Raw genomic sequence first — 26,918 nt, 5'->3', positions numbered from 1 at the left:
TGATCTTGTAACCTGCTACTTTGCTGTACTCATTTATTAGCTCTAGTAATTTTGTTGTGGATTTTTCTGGGTTTTCTACGTATAGTATCATATCGTCTGCAAACAGTGATAGTTTTACTTCTTCCTTTCCAACTTTGATGCCTTCTATTTCTTTTTCTTGTCTAATTGCTCTGGGTAGAACCTCCAACACAATGTTGAATAATAGTGGTGATAGTGGACATCCTTGTCTTGTTCCTGATCTTAGGGGGAAAGTTTTCAATTTTTCCCCATTGAGGATGATATTAGCTGTGAGTTTTTCATATATTCCCTCTATCATTTTAAGGAAGTTCCCTTGTATTCCTATCTTTTGAAGTGTTTTCAACAGGAAAGGATGTTGAATCTTGTCAAATGCCTTCTCTGCATCAATTGAGATGATCATGTGATTTTTCTGCTTTGATTTGTTGATATGGTGTATTACATTAATTGATTTTCTTATGTTGAACCATCCTTGCATACCTGGGATGAGTCCTACTTGGTCATGATGTGTAATTCTTTTAAGGTGTTGTTGGATACGATTTGCTAGAATTTTATTGAGGATTTTTGCATCTGTATTCATTAGAGAGATTGGTCTGTAGTTTTCTTTTTTTGTAATATCTCTGCCTGGTTTTGGTATGAGGGTGATGTTGGCTTCATAGAATGAATTAGGTAGTTTTCCCTCCACTTCGATTATGTTGAAGAGTTTGAGGAGAGTTGGTACTAATTCTTTCTGGAATGTTTGATAGAATTCACATGTGAAGCCGTCTGGTCCTGGACTTTTCTTTTTAGGGAGCTTTTGAATGACTAATTCAATCTGTTTACTTGTGATTGGTTTGTTGAGGTCATCTATTTCTTCTTGAGTCAAAGTTGGTTGTTCATGTCTTTCCAGGAACCCGTCCATTTCATCTAAATTGTTGTATTTATTAGTGTAAAGTTGTTCATAGTATCCTGTTATTACCTCCTTTATTTCTGTGAGGTCAGTAGTTATGTCTCCTCTTCCATTTCTGATCTTATTTATTTGCATCCTCTCTCTTCTTATTTTTTTCAATCTTGCTAAGGGCCCATCAATCTTATTGATTTTCTCATAGAACCAACTTCTGATCTTATTGATTTTCTCTATTGTTTTCATGTTTTCAATTTCATTTATTTCTGCTCTAATCTTTGTTATTTCTTTCCTTTTTCTTGCTTTGGGATTAGTTTGCTGTTCTTTCTCCAGTTCTTCCAAGTAGACAGTTAATTCCTGCATTTTTGCCTTTTCTTCTTTTCTGATAAAGGCATTTAGGGCAATAAATTTCCCTCTTAGCACTGCCTTTGCTGCGTCCCATAAGTTTTGATATGTTTTGTTTTCATTTTCATTCGCCTCGAGGTATTTACTAATCTCTTACAATTTCTTCTTTGACCCACTCATTGTTTAAGAGTGTTGTTGAGCCTCCACATATTTGTGAATTTTCTGGCACTCCGCCTATTATTGATTTCCAACTTCATTCCTTCATGATACGAGAAAGTGTTGTGTGTGAGTTCAATCTTTTTAAATTTGTTGAGACTTGCTTTGTGACCCAGCATATGGTCTATCTTTGAGAATGATCCATGAGCACTTGAGAAAAAGGTGTATCCTGCTGTTGTGGGATGTAATGTCCTATAAATGTCTGTTAAGTCTAGCTCATTTATAGTAATATTCAGATTCTCTGTTTCTTTATTGATCCTCTGTCTAGATGTTCTATCCGTTGATGAGAATGGTGAATTGAATTCTCCAACTATTATGGTATCTGTGTCTATTTCCCTTTTCAGTGTTTGCAGTGTATTCCTCATGTATTTTGGGGCATTTTGGTTCGGTGCGTAAATATTTATGATTGTTATGTCTTCTTGTTTAATTGTTCCTTTTATTAGTATATAGTGTCCTTCTTTGTCTCTTTTAACTGTTTACATTTGAAGTCTAATTTGTTGGATATTAGTATAGCCACTCCTGCTCTTTTCTGGTTGTTATTTGCATGAAATTTCTTTTCCCAACCTTTCACTTTCAACCTATGTTTATCTTTGGGTCTAAGATGTGTTTCCTGTAGACAGCATATAGAAGGATCCTGTTTTTTAATCCATTCTGCCAGTCTATGTCTTTTGATTGGGGAATTCAGTCCATTAACATTTTGTGTTATTATTGTTTGGATAATATTTTCCTCTACCATTTTGCCTTTTGTATTATATATATCATATCTGACTTTCCTTCTTTCTACACTCTTCTCCACACCTCTCTCTTCTGTCTTTTCGTATCTGACTCTAGTGCTCCCTTTAGTATTTCTTGCAGAGCTGGTCTCTTGGTCACAAATTCTCTCAGTGACTTTTTGTCTGAGAATGTTTTAATTTCTCCCTCATTTTTGAAGGACAATTTTGCTGGATATAGGAGTCTTGGTTGTCAGTTTTTCTCTTTTACCAATTTAAATATATCATCCCACTGTCTTCTAGCTTCCATGGTTTCTGCTGAGAAATCTACACATAGTCTTATTGGGTTTCCCTTGTATGTGATGGATTGTTTTTCTCTTGCTGCTTCCAAGATCCTCTCTTTCTCTTTGATCTCTGACATTCTAACTAGTAAGTGTCTTGGAGAACGCCTATTTGGGTCTAATCTCTTTGGGGTGTGCTGCACTTCTTGGATCTGTAATTTTAGGTCTTTCATAAGAGTTGGGAAATTTTCAGTGATAATTTCTTCCATTAGTTTTTCTCCTCCTTTTCCCTTCTCTTCTCCTTCTGGGACACCCACAACACATATATTTGTGCGGTTCATATTGTCCTTGAGTTCCCTGATACCCTGTTCAAATTTTTCCATTCTTTTCCCTATAGTTTCTGTTTGTTTTTGGAATTCAGATGTTCCATCCTCCCAATCACTAATTCTATCTTCTGTCTCTTTAAATCTATCATTGTAGGTATCCATTGTTTTTTCCATCTTTTCTACTTTATCCTTCACTTCCATAAGTTCTGTGATTTGTTTTTTCAGTTTTTCTATTTCTTCTTTTTGTTGATCTCATGTCTTCTTCATGTCCTCCCTCAATTTTTCGATTTTGTTTTTGAAGAGGTTTTCCATTTCTGTTCGTATATTCAGCATTAGTTGTCTCAGCTCCTGTATCTCATTTGAACTATTGGTTTCTTCGTTTGACTGGGCCATATGTTCAATTTTCTGAGCGTGATCCGTTATCTTCTGCTGTCGTCTGGGCATATAGTTAGATTTCCCTGGGTGTTCGACCCCACAGTTTGAAAGATTTTTTTGTGCAATCTCTGGGTTGTGTTTTTCTTATCCTGCCCAGTAGGTGGCGCTCGTGGCACACGTTTGTCTGCGGGTCCCACCAGTAAAAGGTGCTGTGGGTCCTGTAACTTTGGAAAACTCTCCCCGTGGGAAAGGTTCGCCAGCCGAAGCAGCTTGGAAGAGTGCCAGCCGGCCTGGGAGTCCGAACGTGGGGAGGGTCGCCGGCCCCCTCAGCCCGGGAGAGCGCCCGTCCGAATTTCCTATTCGGCCCGTGGCGCCAAGCGTGGCGGGAGGGCACAGCCGCCGCGGCCCAGGAGAGTGCACCATTCCCAGCCGGACTGGGGAGTCACGTGTTTGGAAGGGACCCCCCCAGGTCACCGTTCTCTGTGGCCCGGGGATTTCCGCCGTGGGGCCGCGCATGGTGGGTGCGCCAGCCGCTGCGGCTTGATGGGACTGCCTGTCCACCTCTCCCAGCTGGCCCGGGAAGGAGGAAAGGAGGGACTCCGACCACTTGCCACCCCGCCCGGGGTAGCCCGCGCCCCTCGGCAATCTCACCGGAGCGGGTTTTCCCAGCCAGTCAGCCGTTCCAGGATGGGGTACGCTGTCTTTTTGATCTCTGTCGTGGCTCTGGGAGCTGTTCTGTATCATTTCTACTCCCCTAGTAGCTGTTCTGGAGGAGGAAAGGTGAGGATGGCAAGGATGTCGAGGATGGCGGCGGAGGTGCCGGTGAAGGCGGAAGAGGGCATGGTGGTGGTTGGAGAGCTGCTGGAGTAGGAGGAGAAAGGGAAGGATAAGATGGCGGATGGAGCGCTGCCGGAGCAGGAGGGGAAAGAGAAGGGGAAGATGGCGGCACTCCCGCCGCTGGCGGAGAAAGAGGAAGAGGAGGGCTTCTTTTAACTGTCTTTTTTTTTTTTTTTTTTTTTTTTAAGGAAAGACAGAGAGAAGGAAGGAAGGATAGAAGGAAGGAAGGAAGGAAGAAAGGGAAACATCTTTAAACATTTTCTTGTTTTATTGTATTCTGTTTCTCCGTTTTTGTTACATGGGCTGGGGCCGGGAATCGAACCGAGGTCCTCCGGCATAGCAGGCAAGCACTTTGCCCGCTGAGCCACCGCGGCCCTTAACTGTCTTTTGAAGGACAGTTTTGCCATATTAGAATTCTTGACTGGCAATTTTTCTCTCTCAGTATCTTGACTATTTCAAACCACTGCCTTCTGACCTCTGATTTCCACTAACAACTCTGTGCTTAGTCTTATCAAGCTTCCCTTGTAAATGATGGATTGCTTTTCTCTTGCTGCTTTCAGAATTCTCTCTGTCTTTGGAATTTGATAATCTGATTAGTAAGTGTCTTGGAGTAGGTTTATTTGGATCTGTTTTGTTTGGGGTACATTGTGCTTCAAGCACCTGTAATTTGATGTGTTTTGTTAGAATTGGGAAATTTGGGGTGATTATTTCCTCAGTTACTTCTGCCTCTTTAACCTCTTCTGGGATACCTAGAACAGGTGTTTTCATGTGCTTCCTTTTCCGTTCAGTTCCCTGAGACCCTACTCAAATTTTCCACTTCTTTTCCCTGTCCTTTTATATGTAAAATTTCATGTCTTCTCCTCTAGTTCACTAATCCTTTCTTCTGCCTCTTCAAATCTGCTGTTATATGACTTCATTGTCTTTTTCATTTCTTGTTGTGCCTTTCATTCTTATAAGTTATTATTTTGCAACTTCTGAGTTCTTTTTTTCAGTCACCCAGTGTTGTCTTTATATCCTTCATCTTTTTTGCCACATTTCCTTCAATTCATAGAAGGTTTGCTTGAACATCCTTAATTAGTTATTTCAACTCCTGTATCTCATCTGGAGTTTTGGTTTGAACCTTTGGGCTATATCTTTGTGCTTTCTAGTGTGAGTCACGTTTTTAGCTTGTGTCTAGGCATCTGATTTTCTTAACTAGTTTATTCTAGAGTTGTTTTCTCTCTCTTGCGTAGAGTTTTCTTCTTGATTGGCTTGATGTGCTATCTGTTCTTTGATCTCTAACATACTTCTTTTGAGCTGATCAGAATTTTTTTCAGCTCTTATTTATCTGTTTCTTGCTCTGCATATAATGTTTGATTGTTTAGAATGCCTTTTTTGTATGGTTGTTTTGTCCCTAGGAAAAAATTTTCTCTTTATTCTTCCTCCTCAGGGAATGTTGATCTGCTGTTTTTTTTGTTTTGTTTTGTTTTGTTTTTGGCTTCTATATGTTTTTAACTCTCCTTTTGTTACCTCTAGCAACTTTTACCTGGAGGGCTGATTCTGGGAGAAGGGTCTCTCCAGAGGGGATCAGTCAGTTTTCCCCAGACTAGATCAGTCCATGACTCATGAAGGGGTTGTAATTCAGTATCAAGACTCCCTGGGGCTGAGACCAACAAGGTTAGTCTTTGCTGTGATGCCTTCTGATTCTGTGCTTTTCCTGTCCTGCACAGTGGATGGGGCATGTCAGTTCACTGCTACCACAGGCTTAAAGTGGTACTGGGACTTGAGTTGTCTTCGGACCTACCCCTGCCAGGGGCTTGGTTGAGACTGATGCTGAGGGGAAAGTTATTTGAAACTGTTGCTGTTTTCCTAGCCCTGGGATCTAAATTCTCTGAATGACAGGCAGCACTTGTGCTGGGTTCTTCCCCACCTCCCACTTTTTCTTGGGGAAGATGCCTTCTTCTTTTTTTTTTAATTTAATTTTTTTATTAGAGAACTTGTGTGTTTAGAGAACAATCATGCAAAAAATACAGTATACACATATACCACCCCACCAGCAGTACCTTGCATTGGTGTGGAATATTTGTTACAATTGAAGATCACTTTTTTCGTAAATGTCCTTTTTTTTTTTTTTTAACAATAGTTACCTTTATTACCGTGGAAAAAATATTAGGGAATTATTTTAGCACCTGAGTAGTACTTGGTCTTTCACTCAACCCTACTTCTGCCCCTGCCTGAGGCAGGGCTTAAAACAGAGAATGACAGCTATTTTCTTTAATGGCTGCTGGGGGAAAAAAGATCTTCTCAGAGTTGGTACCTGGCTCTGTGTCTCCCTTTTCTTTGGGCACAGCCCTTTTCCAGCAATCTGAGTTCAGCCAATTCCAGAAGCTTCTGTGTTTTCCATCTTCCTTACTTCCAACCTCTTGGGAATGGGGCTGAAACAAAACTCCCAGTTTCTTTCTTAAACTGTTGTAAATTTATTTGTCCTCTGAACTGGTATTCAGTGTACTGAATTAATTCCTTGATGAAATTTGCCATTGGTGCTTGGCTGAGTTCCCCTTCCTTGTTACTAGGAGAAAGGGCTTCTGTTTCCCACCAGGGAGTGACTTTCCCTGTCAGCCTATTGTGTCAGTGGGGCAGAGCACCAGCCTCAACAGCCTGGAAGGATTAATTTACAGCTGTTCATTGTGATTTATCAGTCTCACATTTCCATTTGTGTATGTTGTGCATCTGGTCTCTGAAGTCCTTGAAACAGTTGTTGCAGACAGTTCCTGGCTATTTACTAGCTGTGCGGGAGGACAGGACTAAATCCTACACTCCCTATGCCACCATCTCCCTTCCTGCATCTCCCTCATTTTTGAAGGACAGTTTTCCTGGATAAAGAATTCATTCCATACAGTTTTTTGCTTTCATAATCTTAAGTATATCTTAACACTGCCTTCTTGCCTCCATGATTTTTGATGAGAAATCATAACTTAGTCTTGTTGATTGTACCTTAAATGTGGTGAATTGCTTTTCTCTTGCTGCTTTCAGAATTCTCTATCTTTAGCATCTGATTAATATGTGTCTCGGAGTGGTTCTATTTGCATTATTCTCTTTGGAATATGTTGCATTTCTTGGGTATGCATATTTATGTCTTTTATAAGAGTTGGGGAGTTTTCGGCCATTATTTCTTCAAGTATTCTTTCTGCCCCTTTTCCCTTTTCTTCTCCTTCTAGGACACTCATGATGTGTATGTTTGTGTGCTTCATGCTGTCATTCAGTTACCAATACCCTGCTCAGTTTTTTCCATTGTTTACTCTCTTATTTTGTCCGTTCGATTTTGGATGTCCTATCTTCTAACCTCTTCAGATCTGCTGTTGTATGCCTGGAGTGTATCTTTAATGTCATCTATTGTGCCTTTCATTCCTATAAGACCTGTTATTTTGCTTTATATGCTTTCCCATTCTTAACGCACACCCATTGTCTTGTTAATATGTTTTATCTCTTTAGCCATATTTACCTTCAGGGATACTTGGATTGACAGGAGATTTGTTTGAACATCTTTGATTAATTGTTCCAAATTCTTGTATCTCCTTCGACTTTTTAATTTGTTCCTTTTACTGGGCCATATCCTTCTGTTTCTTAGTATGGCTTATAATATTTTTCTGATATCTGGGTATCTCATTATCGTGATATATTTATTCAGAAGGTTGGTTTTTCTCTCTTGTCCAGGATTTTGTTGATTGAGTTTATGTTAGGGCTCTTTGACACTAATTCCCAGCCAGAACAAGGCTAAGTCCCCATTCAGGGGTCATAGACCAGTTCTAACGAGCCCTAGGGAGAATGTCTGGAAAGAGTCCCATAAGTCTTTTTTTTTTTTCTCATCAGCTTCCAAAGCTGTGCTTTCCTGACCTGACCTCCAAATGGTGCTCTTTGGCAACCTATTCCCATCAGCCCTATCAATGCAGGGTATTTTTAGCTTTTTGCCAGCTCCTTTCTGATACAGGTTGAAACAGTGGCGTGGTTAGTGCCTGAGTGGGACAGGCTAAAACAGTTGGATCTAGCAGTCTAAATTCACCAGTGAAAAACTGGATTCCTACTAGTCCATGCCTCTCTCTGTTATTGGGGGGTGTGAGCACTGCCATGACCCTCCCATTCCACAGGAGCCTGTTGGGCAAGGATCAAACTGCCTTAAACTGCATACCTCAAGGATGGGGGATGGGCTTCAGAAGCTGCCACCAGATTTACAGTCTCTCATCATGGTTTTTCAGTCTTTTCATTCCGCTCTTCCCTAGATGCTGCACAGTACTCTCCTGGTCTCCGGAACCTCAGAACAGTTGATTCAGGAGGTTTCTGTCTGTCTCTTTGCTGTTTTTTTGGAGAGGAGTAGGCTCTGCAGCTCTTTCCATATTCCACTGTGTTCTAGGGGCAGAAGTTTCTATTTAGGTCTTTGAACATACTTGTAATAGCTATCTCTTGAGGTAGTTGAGTCCAACATCTAGACCCCCCTCAAAGACAGTTTCTTTTATCCTTTTTTTGTGTGTGTATGGTATAAACATTCCTGTTTTCTTTGCGTGATTCACAACAAAAATAGACAATTTAAAATATTAGAGCAAGTTTGAGTCCCTGATCTGCTCAGGGATTGTTTTTACTTTTTTCTTGTTTATTTGTTTACTAACCTGGATAGACTTGTTTAGTGAAATCTATCTTGTACAGTCTCTGATGATGCCCCTTAAAGGGTGTAACCTTCAGCGTGCACATTCTCTCCAACCACTAGGTGACAGTTGTGGTTTTAGAAAGGCTCTCTTTGATTTTTTTCCCCCTCATCTCTCTTTTAAGCTTTTGGCTGTTCTTTGTCTATTTCTATTACTTCTAGTTGTCACTGTGTTTGTTGGTAGCTGATTGCTATATTGTTTTGCTTTTTCTTTTTTAAACAAAATCTGGGGCATAAATTGTTCCATGTCTGATCCAATTAATCAGGTCTTCTTACAGAGGTGTAGTGTTGTGTGTTTTTGAGACTTTTGTCATTCCCAAGAGGGCTGTTACTAATTGTCTCTCTCCTTAGTTATGCTAAACCTCTAGCTGGTCTGTAGTTTTGCTTGTTGCTGCTACTATCATAGAAAACCAGCCACCCTTTAATTTTCATCCCTAGAGCTCCATGGTTTTCACCAATGCCCTTAGAAATGAACTTGCCCCATGCTCTGTTTTTATATAATGTTTTCTCTTTTATAGAGTCTTTATTATGACTGGTCAGCATTAAAAATGTGAAACATAAGGAAGCTGTTGCTTGTGAAGTCATTTGTGTAATCTAGCTGCAGAGATGCAACATCTAGTTTATTGCTATTTAGGAGTACAGATTTTCTTCCTGAGCCATACGATTTGGAGTTTGCTTTCTTTCCCAGACTCATAATAGTGACATCATACTATGTCTATTCTTTTGTGTCTGGCTTATTTCACTCGGCATTATATCCTCTAGGTTTATCCATCTTGTCATATGCTTCAGGACCATATTTCACTTTTTACTGCCACGTTTTCCATCCTGTGTGTATATATCACATTTTGTTTATATAATCATCAGTTGTTGAGCATTTGGATTGTTTCCATCTTTTGACATTTATCGATAGTGCCTCTGTGAACACTGGTGTGCAAATTGTCTGTTTGTGTCACTGCTTTCAGATCTTCTGCGTATATTCCAAGTAGTGGTATTGCTGGGTCATAGGCCAACTCAATATTTAGTTTTCTAAGGAACTGCCAAACTCTCCCACAGTGGTTGTTCCATTATACATTTCCACCAGTAGTGAATAGGTATTCCAATTTCTTCATATCCTCTCCACCATTTGTAGTTTCTGTTTGTTTAATAGCAGCCATTCTTACAGGGTGAGATAATATCTCATTGTAGTTTTGATTTGCATTTCCCTTATAGCTAATGAAGGTGAGCATCTTTTCATAAGCTTTTTAGCCATTTGTATTTGCTCTTTGGAAAAATGTCTATTTTTCGTATCTTTTGCCCGTTTTGTAATTGAGCTGTTCTTTTGTTGTTGAGTTGTATAATTAATATACACAGGATCAAACCTTTTATCAGATACGTGGTTACCAAATATCTTCTCCCATTGAGTTGGCTGCCTCTTCACCTTTTTGACACACTCCTTTGAGGCAGAGAAGCTTTTGATTTTTTTTTTTACATGGGTAGGCACCAGGAATCGAACCCGGGTCCTCGGGCTTGGCAGGCAAGCATTCTTACCTGCTGAGCCACCGTGGCCCGAAGCTTTTGATTTTGATGAGTTCCCATTTATCTATTTTTTCTCTTGTAGCTTCTGCTTTGGGTGTAAAGTTCAAGAAGCTACCTCCTATCACTAAGTCTTGAAGATGTTTCCCTATATTTTCTTCTAGGAGTTTTATGGTACTGACTTATATATTTAGGTCTTTGATCCATTTTGACTCAATTACTTATACAGTGTAAGATATGAGTCTTCTTTCATTCTTTTGTCTATTGATATCCAATTCTTCCAAGCCCACTTATTCTAATTCAGTGGATTTGGGGGCCTTGTCAAAAATTAATTGAACATTTGGTTCCATTGGTCAATACTTCTATCATTGTGCCGGTACCATGCTGTTTTGACCACTGTGGCTTTATAATAAGCTTTGAAGTTGGAAAGTGTTAGTCCTCCCATTTTGCTCTTCTTTTTTAGGGTATCTTTAGCTATTCGAGATTTCTTTCCCTTCTAAATTAAGTTTGATAATTAGCTTTTCCAAGTCTTCATGATAGGTTGTTGAAATTTTAATTGGTATTGCATTGACTCTCTGGACTTAAATCTGGGTAGACTTGACATCATAACGACATTCAACCTTCCTATCCATGACCGTAGAATATCTTTCCATCTATTAAGATCTTTGATTTCTTTAGCAGTGTTTTGTAGTGTTCTGTATATAGGTCCTTTACATCCCTGAATGTAAATTCCTGAATATTTGATTCTTTTAGTAGCTATTTTGAAGGGATTTTTTTCTCTTAATTGTCTCCTCAGTGAGGTTATTACTTGTATATAGAAACATTGTTTTTTGTACATTATCCTTGTATCCTGCCAGTTTGCTAAATTTGTTTATTAGTTCAAGTAACTTTGTAGTAGATTTTTTAGGATTCTCCAAATACAGGATCATGCCATCTGCAATTAATGAGAGTTTTACTTCTTTCTTTCATATTTAAATACCTTTTATTCCATTCTCCTCCCTTACTGCTCTAGTTAAAACTTATCATACAGGGCGGGCCATGGTGGCTCAGCAGGCAGAATTCTTGCCTGCCATGCTAGAGACCCAGGTTCGATTCTGGGTATCTGTCCATGCTAAAAAAAAACAAAACCAAAAAACCATAAAAAATTTCTCATACGGTGTTGAATAATAGTGGTGACAGTGGGCATCCTTGTCTTGTTCCCAATCTTAGGGGGAATGCTTTTCATTTCTCACCATTGAGAATGAGGCTTGGGTAGGTTTTTCATATATGCCCTTTATAGCATTGAAGTTTCTTTCAATTCCTTCCTTTTTAAAAAATTTTAATGCAGTTTTATTGATGCATATTAATTATTCACATACCATGTAATCATCCAAAGTGTACAGTTAGTGGTTCACAGTATCATCGTATAGCTATGCATTCAGTACAATTGACTTTTTTTTTTTGAAAAATAACATATATACAAAAAAGCAATACATTTCAAAGCACACCACAACAATTAGATGTAGAACAAATTTCAGAGTTTAGTATGATTACTGAATCGTTATATTGTTATTTCTTTTAGTCTCCAGTGTCTTGGAGCAGCTAGTAGTAAAAATCTAAAATTGTGGAATTATAATCAAGTCCTACCTTTTGCCATGTTTTTGTTAGAAAAGGATGCTGAATTTTGTAGAATGCTTTTTCAGCATCCGTCGATTTGACCATGTGATTTTTCCCTTTTTTCCCTTTTGATTTGTTAATGTGGTTTATTACATGGATTGATTTTCCTAGGTTGAACCACCCTTTCATTCCAGGTATAAACCCAATTTGGTTGTGATGTATAAATCTTTTAATATATTGTTGGGTCTGATTTGCTAAAATTTTGTTGAGAGAGTTTGCATCTATATTCATTAGGGACATTGGCCCATAGTTTTCCTTTCTTACAATGTCTTTATCTGGTTTGATTTTAGAATGTGATATTAGCTTCATAAAATGCGTTAGGTAGTGTTCCTGTTTCCTCTATTTTGTAGAGTTTGCATATAATTGGTATCCTTTTTGAAATCTTTGATAACTTTCCCCTTTGAAGCCATCTGGCCCTGGGCTTTTCTTTGTAGGAAAATTTTTAATAACTAATCAAATCTCTTTATTTGTAATTGGTTTATTAAGATCTGCTATTTCTTCTCTAGTCAATGTCAGTAGTTCATGTGTTTCTAGAAATGTGTCCATTTCATCTAAGTCGTCTAGTTTGTTAGCACATAGTCGTTCATAATATCCTCTAGATATTATGCTAGATTCGATTTGCTAGAATTTTGTTGAGGATTTTTGCATCTATATTCGTTAGAGAGATTGGTGTGTTGTTTTCTTTTTTTGTAATATCTTTGCCTGGTTTTGGTTTGAGGGTGATGTGATGTTGGCTTCATAGAATGAATTAGGTAGCTTTCCCTCCACTTCAATTTTTTTGAAGAGTTTGAGCAGGATTGGTACTAATTCTCTCTGGAATGTTTGGTAGAATTCATACGTGAAGCCGTCTGGTCCTGGACTTTTCTTTTTGGGAAGCTTTTTAATGACTGATTCAATTTCTTTACTTGTGATTGGTTTGTTGAGGTCATCTATTTCATCTTGAGTCAAAGTTGGTTGTTCATGCCTTTCTAGGAAGTTGTCCATTTCATCAACATTGTTGTATTTATTAGCATAAAGTTGTTCATAGTATCCTGTTATTACTTCCTTTATTTCTTTGGGGTCAGTGGTTATGTCTCCTCTTCCATTTCTGATCTTACTTATTTGCATTCTCTCTATCTCTTCTTCTTTTTGTCAATCTTGCTAAGGGCCCATCAATCTTATTGATTTTCTCATAGAACCAACTTATGGTTTTATTGATTTTCTCAATTGTTTTCATGTTCTCAATTTCATTTATTTCTGCTCTAATCTTTGTTATTTCTTTCCTTTTGCTTGCTTTGGGGTTAGTTTGCTGTTCTTTCACCAGTTCTTCCAAGTGGACAGTTGATTCCTGAATTTTTGCCCTTTCTTCCTTTTTGATATAGGCATTTAGGGCAATAAATTTCCCTCTTAGCACTGCCTTTGCTGCATCCCATAAGTTTTGATATGTTGTGTTTTCATTTTCATTGCCTCGAGATATTTACTGATTTCTCTTGTAATTTCTTCCTTGACCCACTGGTTGTTTAAGAGTGTGTTGTTGAGCCTCCACATATTTGTGAATTTTCTGGTGCTCTGCCTATTACTGATTTCCAACTTCATTCCTTTATGATTTGAGAAAGTGTTTTGTATGATTTAAATCTTTTTCAATTTGTTGAGACTTGCTTTGTGACCCAGCATATGGTCTATCTTTGAGAATGATCCATGAGCACTTGAGAAAAAGGTGTATCCTGCTGTTGTGGGGTGTAATGTCCTATAGATGTCTGCTAAGCCTAGCTGATTTATTGTAATATTCAGATTCTCTGTTTCTTTATTGATCCTCTGTCTAGATGTTCTGTCCATTGATTAGAATGGGGAACTGAAGTCTCCAGCTATTATGGTAGATGTGTCTATTTCCCTTTTCAGTGTTTGCAGTGTTTGCCTCACGTATTTTGGGGCATTCTGGTTCGGTGCATAAATATTTATGATTGTTATGTCTTCAGGTTGAATTGTTCCTTTTATTAGTACATAGTATCCTTCTTTGTCTCTTTTAACTGTTTTACATTTGAAGTCCAATTTGTTGGATATTAGAATAGCTACTCCTGCTCTTTTCTGGTTGTTATTTGCATGAAATATCTTTTCCCAACCTTTCACTTTCAACCTATGTTTATCTTTGGGTCTAAGATGCATTTCTTGTAGACAGCATATAGAAGGATCCTGTTTTTTAATCCATTCTGCCAGTCTATGTCTTTTGACTGGGAAGTTCAATCCATTAACATTTAGAGTTATTACTCTACGGGTAGTACTTTCTTCTACCATTTTGCTTTTTGTATTTTGTATGGAATATCTAATTTTCCTTCTTTCTACACTCTTCTCCACACCTCTCTCTTCTGTTTTTTCATATCTGTCTGTAGTGCTCCCTTTAGTATTTCTTGCAGAGCTGGTCTCTTGGTCACAAATTCTCTCAGTGATTTTTTGTCTGAAAATGTTTTAATTTCTCCCTCATTTTTGAAGGACAATTTTGCTGGGTGTAGAATTCTTGGTTGGCATTTTTTCTCTTTAGTAATTTAAATATATCATCCCACTGTCTTCTCGCCTCCATGGCTTCTGCTGAGAAATCTACACATACTGTTATTGGGTTTCCCTTGTACGTGATGGATTGGTTTTCTCTTGCTGCTTTCAAGATCCTCTTTCTCTTTGACCTCTGACATTCTGACTAGTAAGTGTCTTGGAGGACATCTATTTGGATCTATTCTCTTTGGGGTACGCTGCACTTCTTGGATCTGTAATTTTAGGTCTTTCATACGAGTTGGAAAATTTTTAGTGATAATTTCTTCCATCAGTTTTTCTCTTCCTTTTCCCTTCCCCCCCCCCCCCGGGACACCCACAGCATGTATATTTGTACGCTTCATATTATCATTCAGTTCCCTGAGTCCCTGCTCATATTTTTCCATTTTTTTCCCTATAGTTTCTGTTTCTTGTCGGATTTCAGATGTTCCGTCCTCCAGTTCACTAATCCTAACCTTTGTCTCTTGAAATCTACCGTTGTAGGTTTCCATTGTTTTTTTCATCTCTTCTACTGTACCTTTCATCCCCATAAGTTCTGTGATTTGTTTTTTCTGACTTTCCATTTCTTCTTTTTTGTTCATTCCTTGCCTTCTTCATAGCCTACCTCAATTCATTGATTTGGTTTTTGATGAGGTTTTCCATGTCTGTTGGTATATTCTGAATTAATTGTTTCAGTTCTTGTATCTCATTTGAACTATTGGTTTGTTGCTTTGACCTGGCCATATCTTCAATTTTCCTGGTGTGATTTGTTATTTTTTTGCTGGCGTCTAGACATTTAATTACCTTAATTAGTTTATTCTGGAGATTGCTTTCACTTCTCTTACCTAAGGTTTTCTTCCTAGATGAGTTTGTTGTCTATCTGTTCTCTGACCTTCAGTTCAGCTTTTTCTGGACCTCTAGCTTAGGTTTTGTTTAACAGAGGATAATTTTTCAGTTCTTGTTTTCTTGTTTCTTGCCCTGCTTGTATGGTGCCTTTTCCCTCCTCACCCTTAGGAGGGTCTACGTAGGTATTATAGACTCCAGCCGGGTTTTCCTGGACTAAACTGGCCTCCTATCAGGGGGAAGGAGTCACCTGCGTCAGTTTTCCCTGAGGGTGAGACCCAGCAGGTTAAAATATTTTCCTGTGAAGTCTCTGGTCTCTGTTTTTCTTATCCTGCCCAGTATGTGGCGCTTGTCTGCCTGCGGGTCCCACCAGTAAAAGATGTTGCGGTACCTTTAACTTTGGCAGACTCTCCCTGCTGGGGGCGTGGTGGAGACAGAGGAGAGGTTGTAGGCTGGTTTTAATGGCTTCAAATTGCCAAGCCCGGGAGTCTGAATTCCTTGAGCGAAGGATTCCACCTGAGTTGGGCTTCACCCCTCCCCTGGGGAAGGCACAGGTGGGAGACAGCCCTGAAAGCAGCCCATTTCTGCCTATGCCTGGGGCAGTTGTAGCCCAAGAAGTCCCGCCACTGAATCCACAGGCAGCCAAGCCTCCGTAGAAAGACAGCCACAAAAACCTCCCTTTCTACGGAGCCCGTGAACCCAATGAGCAACCTCCGCCTTGACCAGGTTTAGAGTCTCTTTCCTTTCCCTTGGGGAAGCCGCCTGTGGAGGAGGGGCGCCAGCCACCGCGGCTTGGGGAACTCATGGTTTTGGGGAGGCTTGCAGCCGGTCCAGCTGGTCCAGATTGGGGTACTCTGTGTATTTGGTCACTGACGTGGCTCCGGGAGCTGTTCTGTGCTGTTTCTGGTTATTTAGTAGTTGTTCTGGAGTATGAACTAAAATGCGCACATTGCTAAGCCGCCATCTTGGCCCCCCCCTCCGGTATTTTAAAATTTTTACCAGTGCTTTGTAATAGACAGCATATAGATTCTGTACATAGTTTGCTAAATTTATAACTAGATGTTGTTTTTCCTCCTGTGTCTTTACTCTCCCCCCTTTTTTTGTATCATTGTTCATGACATTAAAAATTTTTTTGATTGTGTATAAAATGGTGTGTATTGACCCCAGAGCTTAGAACTTGTTTAACTCACGTGTTAGTTCTAGGAGTTTTTTTGTAGATGCTTTGGAATTTTCAGCACAGACAATCATGTTGTCTGTGTATAGTGAGCTTTTTAACTCTTTTCTTTCCAAAATATGTGCCCTTTATTTCTTTTCCTTGCCTTATTGCTGTGGCTCCAACCTTGTATGTTATTGAATAGGAGTGGTGAGAAAGGACTTTCTTACTTTGTTCTCTGTCTTAGGGGGAAAAGTTTTGTCTTTGTTTTGTGACTGTTTATGTTACCTCTCGTGTTTTATGAGATTATACCTTTTTCAATGATGCCCTTTATTAAGTTGAGAAAATTTCCTTTTATTTTCTAGTTTGTTGAGAATTTTTTTTATTATGCATGGATATTAAATTTTGTCAGGTATTTTTTCTGCATGTGCTGAGCTTATGTGATTTTACTTAGTTTTTAATATGGTAGATTACATTTATTGATTTTTGAATATTAAAGCAACTTTGCATTCCTGGTGTAAATACCACTTGATCATGGTGTATTATTGCCTTTTTTTATATATTGTGCTTTTGATTTGTAAATATTTTATTGAGAATTTTTGAATTTCTTTATGAGTCAAATATGGCCTGTAATTTTCTTTTTTTTGTAATTTCTTTCTTCAGTTTTAGTATCAGAATAAGGCTGGTCTTATAAAGTAGGAAAGTGTTTCCTCCTTTTAAATTTTTTTTTGAAAGAGATTGCTTAGAATTGGTATTTTTTCTTTCTAAAATGTTTAATAAAATTTATCAGTAAAGCCATCTGAGTTGGAGGATTTTATTTTGTTTTGTTGTGGGAAGGTATCTTATTTGGAGGTAGACTTAGATTAAAATTATGAAATATTTGTTTGGGTTGAGATATCTTGAGTTTGGAATGAATGATGGGATAAATAGTAATGAACTGCACCATGATTCTTGGTTTAGTTCTAGTCCCTACTCTGCTACTTACCATTTGGTGACAGTTAACATATCTTCTTAGAGCTGTTCTGTTTTCTCCAGTTGTGCTTATTTTATTGCATAAAAAGTTTTGACTAGTAATAGTCAAATAGCATAGAGATAGTAATAATCAGTAGCGTAGAAAGAACATATTGTTCTTAACGAACCTCTCGGCTGAGTGCAATTGTTTTTGCCCCCATTTTATAAGTTCAGAAACAGGCACAGAAAAAGATTAAATGACTTGCCCAAGATCATACAGCTAGTGAGTCTGAATTTAAACCTACGTGATATGGTTCCAGAGTCCCTGCTTTAAATTATTTCTATCCTGTACTGCCTTTCTAAAATAGAAAATTGTATAATGCTAAAGAAATGGCAAGGTAGGTACAGTCATTAGTGTGAAATCTTTCTAAGATGTAACAATGTTCTTTGCTGTAAGTTTGTTCAGAGACTATAGTCTCTGAAAGTATATATAAAATAAATGTTATTTGTCTATATATTGTTATATTTTAGTGAATTCATGAAGGTGTACATACTGCTGTGAATATAGTGGTTTGGAGACAGTGATGGTGAGGTTGACTGTTTGTATTTTAAAAATACAAATTTGCATGATTGAGCAAGTAAAGTGAATGGCCATAGTTGTTTTATTATTATTATTATTATTTCCCAAAAGAGTAGTACACAGTTTCTGATGTAATAGCAGGGTCAGAAAATAGGAAAGCCTCAGTGATATTAGAAAGTACATTATCAGGAGTAAACTTAGAAACCAGATTAAGAGCATGAAATTCAAGTTCAAGCATTTTGTTTTTCTAAAAAATATTTTTATTGAGATATCATCACACATATACAGTCCATCCAAAGTATATAGTCAGTGACTCATAATATCACATAATGGTGTATTCATCACCATGATCATTTAAAATATTTGCATCACTCCAGAGAAAGAAATAAAAAGAACAAAGAAAAAACTCATATACCCCAGACCTTTTACCACTCCCTCATATTGACCACTAGTATTTCAATCTACCCAATTATTTTTTAGCCCTTCCCTGCATTATTTTTTGTCCTTATTTAGTTTTTTTATTTACTCATCTGTCCATATCCTGAATAAAGGAACATCAGATACAAGGTTTTCATAATCACATAGTCACACTGTAAAATATATATAGTTATACAGTTGTCTTCAAGAATCAAGGCTACTGGATTACAGTTCAAAAGTTTGGAATTCCCTCTACCCATTCCAATATAATGTGAACTAGAAAGAGATATTTATATAACGCATAAGAATAACCTCCAGGATAACCCCCTGACTCTGTTTGAAATCTTTCAGCCACTGAAACTTTATTTGGCCTCATTTCTCTCTTCCCCTTTTTAATCAAGAAGTCTTTTTCAATCCTCTGATGCTGGGTCCTGGCTCATCCTTAGAGTCTTGCCCCACATTGCCAGGAAGAGTTACACCCTGGGAGTCATGTCCTACATAGTGGGGAGGGCAGTGAGGTCACTTCTGAGCAACAAAAGAGGTTCTCTGCAAGTGACTCTTAGGCATAATTATAAGTAGCTTAACTTCTCCTTTGCAGGAATAAATTTCATAGGGTGAACCCCAAGATCGAGGGCTTAGCCTGTTGAATTGGTTGTCCCCACTGCTTTGTGAGAATATCAGGAATTCCCCAAATGGAGAAGTTGAATATTTCTTCCCTTCTCCCCAGTTCCCCAAGGGGACTTCACAAATACTTTTTTATATCCTGCCCAAATTACTTTGGATGTATTGGGCATCACACTAACCCGTACAAACCTATTTATACTAATACAAAGCTCTCATGACTTAGTCAAGATTCTGTGTAATAATGGTGTTCCAGTAAACTGACCATACAAGTTAAATTAGATAATGTGCTACCTAAAATAGAAATTTTGCAGCAAATAAATATCTCTCCCTTTGGTCTCACACAGAAGTTGAATTTTTAAAATATGGACCATATCATCCCTTATAACCCAGTATTCTCATTTACCTTATTCCTATCCAGATCAGCTTCATTCATATATCTAGTCAAAGTCTGATCATCTTTTCAACTTTTTAAACAGTATAGTAATGCTGATGTTCATATCTTCAGACCTCTAACTCTGAGTCTGAGGTGTCACGTAAATACCTGAAGTTTCAGGGAATGACCAGGTTATACACAAATAACTCAGTATCTCACAATTTAGACATAACAGTTATAACTCCAGAATAGACATGAATGTTGTAAGAGCTTACAATCTAGGACCCTTTACAATAGGCCCCAGCCAGATAACCCATGCTCTCAACTTCAATTCTCCGAGTTTGTATATTCTAGTTAGCCCATATAAGTGAGGCGTGATGTGTCTTTGTTTCTGACATTTCATTCAACATACTGTCCTCAAGGTTCATTCACCTGGTTGTATGCTTCACAACTTCATTCATTCTTACAGCTGTTCAGTAGTCCATTGTAGGTATACACCACAGTTCCCCTTAGGTCCCTTAGACCCACCATCCATTGGTTGCAGGATCATATGGCAACCCCACCCCTAGCCTCCTGTGGAACAATACTGCCCTCCAGAGGGACTGTGCCTCTCAGCTTCCCTACCAACAGAGAATAGTTACATCTCTTTCTCCATATTTTCTCTAGCACTTGTTCTCTCTGTTCGTCTTGAAACAGTTTTATTCAGACATCATACTATCTAACCTAAGTAAAAAATCATTAGTTCCTGGTATAGCCATGCCTTTGCCACCGCAATCTATATGAAGACATTTCCTTTTCTTCCACAAAAGACCTTTCCTTTTCTTCTGCAAATCACGTGTTTTTTTAAAGACTTATAAATGTGGACAGCTATTGAAAGGGAAATGATTTAAGAGAGAGAGGCTGGATATATGTGAATGCAGTCCCTTCGATATCAAGAAGGAAAGGAATCAAAAGCAAGAAAGGAATCTTGAAGGGTAATTTTAGCCTTTTAGTGGGAGTTGCTTCATTTTTTGGGGTGAAAGAAGGAGGAGTGGACAGAAGAAGATATATTCAAATAGGGGAATGCAGATAAATGTGGAAAAATGGATTCTATCCATACAGTCCTCCCTCTAGATGAGGATGAAGAAGTTAAGAAAGGGAACTTTTAAAAAGAAGCTCTGTAGACCTTTGTGAGAGGAACATTCGGGTGTATAGAAGGGGACTAGTGTTATTTGAAAATGTCCCCCAGATGATTTTGGATTTGGTAATAGCCTTACTGCAGTGTTAGGTTTTGTTTTGTTTTTCTTTATTAGAGAAGTTGTGGGTTTACAGAACCAATCAGGCATAAAACAAAAGATTCTCATATGCCACCCTATTATTAACATTTTATATATATATATATATTTTTTTATTTTTTTAAATACAAAAAAACACCAAATAAACGCAAACATTCCTATTTTGATCATTCCGTTCTACATATATAATCAGTAATTCACCATATCATATTAACATTTTGCACTGGTCTGGAACATTTGTTATAGTTGATGAAAGCACTTTTTTAAAAAACATTTTTTATTGAGAAATATATATACAAAAAAAGCAATAAATTTCAAAGTATACTGTAATAAGTAGTTATAGAACAGACTTTAAAGTTTGGTATGGTTACAGTTTACAATTTCAGGTTTTTCCTTCTAGCTGCTCCAAAACACTGGAGACTAAAAGAAATAGCAATATAATGATTCAGCAATCATACTTATTTGTTAAATCCTGTCTTCTCTGTTACAACTCTTCCTTCTCTTCCTCCTCTGATCCTTCTCCCAATCTGTAGGAGTATTTAGGCTATGCCCATTATAAATTTTCATGTTAGAAAGGTGTGTCAATAATATGGGTTGTGGGATGGAAATAGTTGATGTCTTTGAAGAGGCTGGCTGTTCTGGATTTCACGGCTTATCTGACCTAGGAAATACCTGGAGGTTTTAGGTTTCTGGAAAGTAATCTTAGTGTGTGAAACTTTTGTAGAAAGAGTGTGAAACTTTTGTAGAAAGAAAACTATAGATGTTCTTTAGGTTTAACAGGAATGATTTTAATTAGGGTTTGGCAAACCCTGGTGTGCCAGTTTAAAAGGATTCTGTACCCTAGAAAAGCCATGTTTTAATCCTGACCCATCTTGTGAAAGCAGTCATTTCTTTTAATTTTTGAAATTTTAATCCCTATTCAGTACCGTAGGTTGGAAACTTGATTAGATTATGTCCATGATGTGACACACCCAATTGTGGGTATTGATTAGAGGGAGATGTGTCTCCAACCATTCCATGTGGGGCTTGGTTAATTTACTGGGATCCTTTAAAAGAAAAAACATTTTGGAGAGAGCTATGAGAACCATGAGAGTCCTCACAACCTTTGAAGATGAAGAAGGAAAATGTCCCTAGCAGAGCTTTATGAAACAGGAGGCCTGGAGAGAAAGTTAGCAAATGTTGCCGTGTTTGCCATGTACCTTTCCAGTTGAGAGAGAAACCCTGAACTTCATTGGCCTTCTTGATCTGAGGTATCCCCTAGATGCCTTAATTTGGACATTTTTATAGACTTGCTTTAATTGGGACATTTTAACGGCCTTAGAATTATAAACTTGGAACTTAATAATTTTCCCCTTTTAAAAACCATTCTGTTTCTAGCACATCGCATTCTGGCAGCTAGCAAACTAGAACACATGGCAATTAGCAATATCTAGCTGAAGTTTACATATGAGTAGCCTCCAGAGAGACTTCTCGAATCTATGTGAAGTCTCGAAAGCCACTGATACTTTATTTTGTTTTATTTCTTTTCCCTTTTTGGTCAGGAAGAAATTGTCTATCCCTTAGTGCCAGGGCCAGGCTCATCCTTGTGAGTCATGTCCCATATTGCCAGGGAGACTTTCACCTCTGGATGTCATATCCCACGTGGGAAGAGATTTCTCAAAGTAATTTTTAGGCATAATTATAGGTAGACTTAGCTTCTCTACTACAGAAATATGCTTCATAAGAGCAAGCCTCCAAATCAAAGGCTTGGCCTATTGACTTGGGAGACGCTAATGTTGGAGGCACTATCACTGGTGGTAAAGTGATAAAATTTAGTAGTTCCATATTTTTTCTCCAGTCCCTCAAGGGATTTTGCCAATACTCTTTAATTATTAGTCCAGCGTACTCTAGGGGAGATGTATCCACATATTCAATTAAGCTATACAGAATTACAAGCCTTCATTTCCATTCTGGGCACCATATGTTTGTGTTGTTTAAATGAGAGAAAAAATATGTTTATAATTGTACTATTAACTATAGTCCATGGTTTAACTTAGGATTCAATGTTTGTATAGTGTTATCCCATAGATTTTTAAAAAATGTTTATTCTATTACCATATGTACAACTTTTCCCCTTTTAACCACATTCAGGTACATCTTTTAGTGCTGGTAATTATATTCACAATATTGTGGTACCACTAGTAGGTAGCACATTGATCGTGGGGTTTTATTTGTTTTTTAAAAAAGAGGATTAATAAATTGCAAGATTACAATTCTAGGCCATAGAGATGTCCAATCTAAGGTATCCAGGGAAAGATACCTTGGTTCAAGAAGGCCAATGAACTGGAAAGGCACATGATGAACATGGCAGTGTTTGCTAGCTGTCTTTCCAGGCTTCCTGTTTCATGGAGCTCCCCCGGAAGTGTTTACCTTCTTCATCTCCAAAGGTCTCTGGCTGCATGGGCTCTTGTGGCTCTCATGGCTCTATTGATAGTGTTTTATCAGAAGTAAATTAGCAGTCTTGGATAAAAGATTTATTAAATTGTTTAATTGAATATCAGTAAGACATTGTGGTGCTTCATTCTGCATAGTGGCAATACATGAATGCTAATTAAAAAAAAAATTCTCAGTGTAATTGTTTAAAAATAGAGTTATTACCTCTGTGATCTGTTTCATGTATGTGTGTGTTCCATTTATCCAATGGAAACTGAAAACTGTCAGCATTCAAAAGATCTTCAGAGATGGAACCATAAATAATATAATCCTTCCTAGTTTAAAATATAATTTCAAATAAAGTATTCATAAACAGAATAATTAGTAATGTCATGTACTGCCAAAATTCAGTATAAGTTTAGAATTAGGGAGATTATACTGTGATCCTAGTATTTTTCAAACTGGACCCTCGTCCACTAATTCATGAATTCAGTTTAATGGTTCACAGTCAACATTTTTTTTTATTTTAACATTTATTCCCCCTATTATTCATCTTTATTCCATATATTTTACTCATCTGTTGATAAAGTAGATAAAAGGAGCATCAGAAATAAGGTTTTCACAATCACACAGTCACATGGTGAATGCTATATCATTATACAATCATCTTCAAGAAATATGGCTACTGGAACACAACTCTAAAATTTTCAGACAGTTCCCTCCAGCCTCTCCACTACATCTTGACTAACAAGGTGACATCTATTTAATGTGTAAGAATAACCTCCAGGATAACCTCTCAACTCTGTTTGGAATCTCTCAGCTATTGACACTTTATTTTATTTCATTTCACTCTTACCCCTTTTGGTCGAGAAGGTTTTGTCAATCCCCTGATGCAGAGTCTCAGCTCATTCTAGGGGTTTTCTCAATCTCTTGATGCTGAGTCTCAGCTCATTCCAGGATTTCTGTCCCACGTTGCCAGGAAAGTCCCCACCCCTGGGAATCATGTCTCACTGCAGGGCAGTGAGTTTGCTTGTTGTGTTGGCTGGAGAGAGAGGCCACATCTGAGCAACAAAAGAGGTCCTCCTGTTGGTGACTCTTAGGCCTAATTTTAAGTAGGCTTGACTTATCTTTTGTGGGGTTAAGTTTCAAATGAATAAACCCCAAGATTAGGGGTTCAGCCTATAGCTTTGGCTGTCCACACTGCTTGTGAGAATATCAAGAATTCAACTTGGGGAAGTTGAATTTTCCCCTTTCTCACCATACCCTGAAGGGGACTTTGCAAATACTTTTTTACTCACACAGTCAAGAGTTTTTAAACAAAGTAGTTGAGAATGGACTGGGAAATATTAGTGTGTGCTGTAGGCAGTAAGTTAAGTATTTGTAATATATGTATGTATGTTTTTATATACCAAGTTGGATGGGAAATACTTGTGTTACTGTGGATTGTGGTCAAAAGAGTTGGAAATACAGTTTGAGGGGTAGGATATTCAGTTAAATCAGTGTGGACATTATGATATAAATTTTAAATTACTGGCAAGACCATTTTGTTTGTAGTAGTCATTCATAAATTCAGCTAACTGCATATATATATTGTTTGTATATGTATATAAATGTATGTTATATATATATATATTTTTTTAATAGGTGCAATGGATGAGCTTCATAGTCTGGATCCAAGAAGGCAAGAATTATTGGAAGCTAGATTTACAGCAGTTGCAAGTGGAAGCACTGGGAGCACTGGCAGTTGCAGTGTTGGAGCTAAAGTGAGTAAAATTGAGATCTTTATTTGACATTATTATTTATTACAATTTTTGCAATTTTCAGAACAAATAAAATCAGTGTTTATAACTTACCTTCTAATATGTTGTAACATTTCGGGGGCATTATATTATAAAATAGCATAATATGTTTCAGAGATGAAAAGGATTTTGATGGATTGTACTTCTTTCTCCCATTACATAATTTCTTACCTTTCCTTTCTTTGTTTCTTCTTTGCCGCTATCTCACAGTTTAATCAGAAGGGTTTGTATTCAGTGTTATTTGATATTCATTATTATTCTAGATCTGGTTCTCAAAGTGTGTTCCCTGGACCAGCACCATCAACATCATGTGGGAAACTTATTAAAAATGTAAACTATCAGACTCTACCCCAGATCTCCTGACTCAGAAACTCTGAGGATGGGTTCCAGGTATCTGTGGTTTTAAAACCCTCCAGGTGATTCTAATTCATGTTGGTGTTTCAGAACCACTGTCCCACTTACAGACTTGCTTGAATGTTTTTTCCTTTTTGCCTGTGCAGGCACTGGGAATTGAACCTGGGTTTCTGGCATGGCAGGCGAGAACTCTGCCCGCTGAGCCTCTGTGGCCTCCTTTGAATGTCTTTTTGTTTTCTTTTGTTTGAATCAGAAGTGCAGAGAGTTAAATGTACTTCTTAGTTTATGGCACATCTTCATCATTGGTGTGCCTTTCTCTTAAGCTATTTATTTCTTTATTCCCTTCTAGCCTTATCTGTCACACTCATCTTATCTCCTTCATAGTAAACTATTCTAATCCTTTTTAATTTGCTCTTGTATTTTTTTAACTTTATTTATTGTAAACCTTAAACAAACATACAAACATTCTTGATATACAAACATTCTATACAAGCTGTACCATCAATAGGGTATTGTTTTGTGAGTATATATTTTTAACTTATTTTACTTAACTGGTGGTATTATATTGCACTTTGTTTCTTCATTTTTCATAAGCATTGTTTTAAGATCCTTCCATGTTGCTATGTATAGATAATCTACTGCCTTTAGCTGCTATATAAAACTTTTAATAGTTTATCTCTAAGAGGCCTCCCAGTGATAGATACCAATTTATCTTCAGTCCCCTACTACCTCAGACTGCAGTGAATATCCTTGTATTTGTTTTCTTCTGGACTTTTGTGAGTATTTATTTAGGATATATTTCCAAGAGCAAAGTTGCTAGATAGATATGTATATACTTGAATAAATAGTGCAGGATTGCTAAACAGAATGGTTGTACTAATCTGAACTTTTAGCAGAATGGGTTAAATGATAGCTTGTGTTTTAATTATTGTACCAGTTATTTTTAGCATTTCTTTATATGTATGTTAGATTTCTGGGAAATCTCTTATAAATCGTTCATATTCTTTGCCTATTTTTCTGTTAAGGCTGCTTCCTTGTCAAACTGATTTGTGCATGTTCTTTGTATATTCTTCACATTAATTCCTTATTTGTTTTATACATTGAACATAACTTCTCTCCCTTTGTCACATATCTTTTAACTTTTTTATGGATCCATTATTATAGAAGAATCTTATCCAGCATTGTACAGGTTTCTTTAATTTTGTTGTTAAAGAAATTAAACTCACTAATTTTTTTCTTTTATGATCTGTACCTCTGAAGCTTTGATTAAGCTATGGTATACTAAGAAAAGCAGTCATCACTATTTAGCATCTAGGTTATAAGTAGCCCTTTTTATATTTGTAAGTTATTTACTAATTTATAGAAGTGAAACTAAAGGTATAATGAAAAACATCTTTATTAGAAATTTTAGTAAGGATTTAAATGCAGTAAATCTTTCTGTGTCAAATAAATTTTGATGCATAAATGTCATAAAAGATGAAAGAATACTAGCATGTCTCCTTTGAGCATAAAAAATGGTCCAGGTTCTTGTTGCAGACTATTATGCCATGATGTCCTTCTGATGGAATGATTAACTGAATGAGAATACCTTGTTTCCTTTTAGTCCTTAGCTTAATTTATTGATTCTCAATTTTAAGAAAGTTCAGGTAGGATAACATCATCGGTAGACTTTGATATCCCTTACACAGTTGATTTCATGATCTAAAATTCTGGTATCTTCTTCGTGTTTATTTTCTGATTTGTCTAATAATTGTAAAATGTTTTCCTTTGTAATTTTCTTTTGGCCATTATGGGTAGAAAATGAAATG

At 37.4% G+C, this 26,918-nt stretch overlaps 1 protein-coding gene across 3 annotated transcripts in view; it reads left to right on the top strand.

Moving 5' to 3' along the window:
• Window positions 1-26,918, top strand: part of TLK1 (tousled like kinase 1) — a 168,524-nt gene that overhangs the window by 41,935 nt on the left and 99,671 nt on the right. For all 3 annotated transcript variants that reach the window (XM_077154115.1, XM_077154116.1, XM_077154117.1), the window contains exon 2: window positions 24,602-24,720. In XM_077154115.1, the coding sequence (XP_077010230.1) occupies window positions 24,602-24,720 (119 nt within the window). The remainder of the gene's footprint in view (window positions 1-24,601; window positions 24,721-26,918) is intronic.

This window comes from Tamandua tetradactyla, chromosome 3 (genome assembly GCF_023851605.1).
Source record: "Tamandua tetradactyla isolate mTamTet1 chromosome 3, mTamTet1.pri, whole genome shotgun sequence".
Classification (NCBI taxonomy): Eukaryota; Metazoa; Chordata; class Mammalia; order Pilosa; family Myrmecophagidae; genus Tamandua; species Tamandua tetradactyla.
This window is presented reverse-complemented; position numbering and strand designations above follow the sequence as displayed.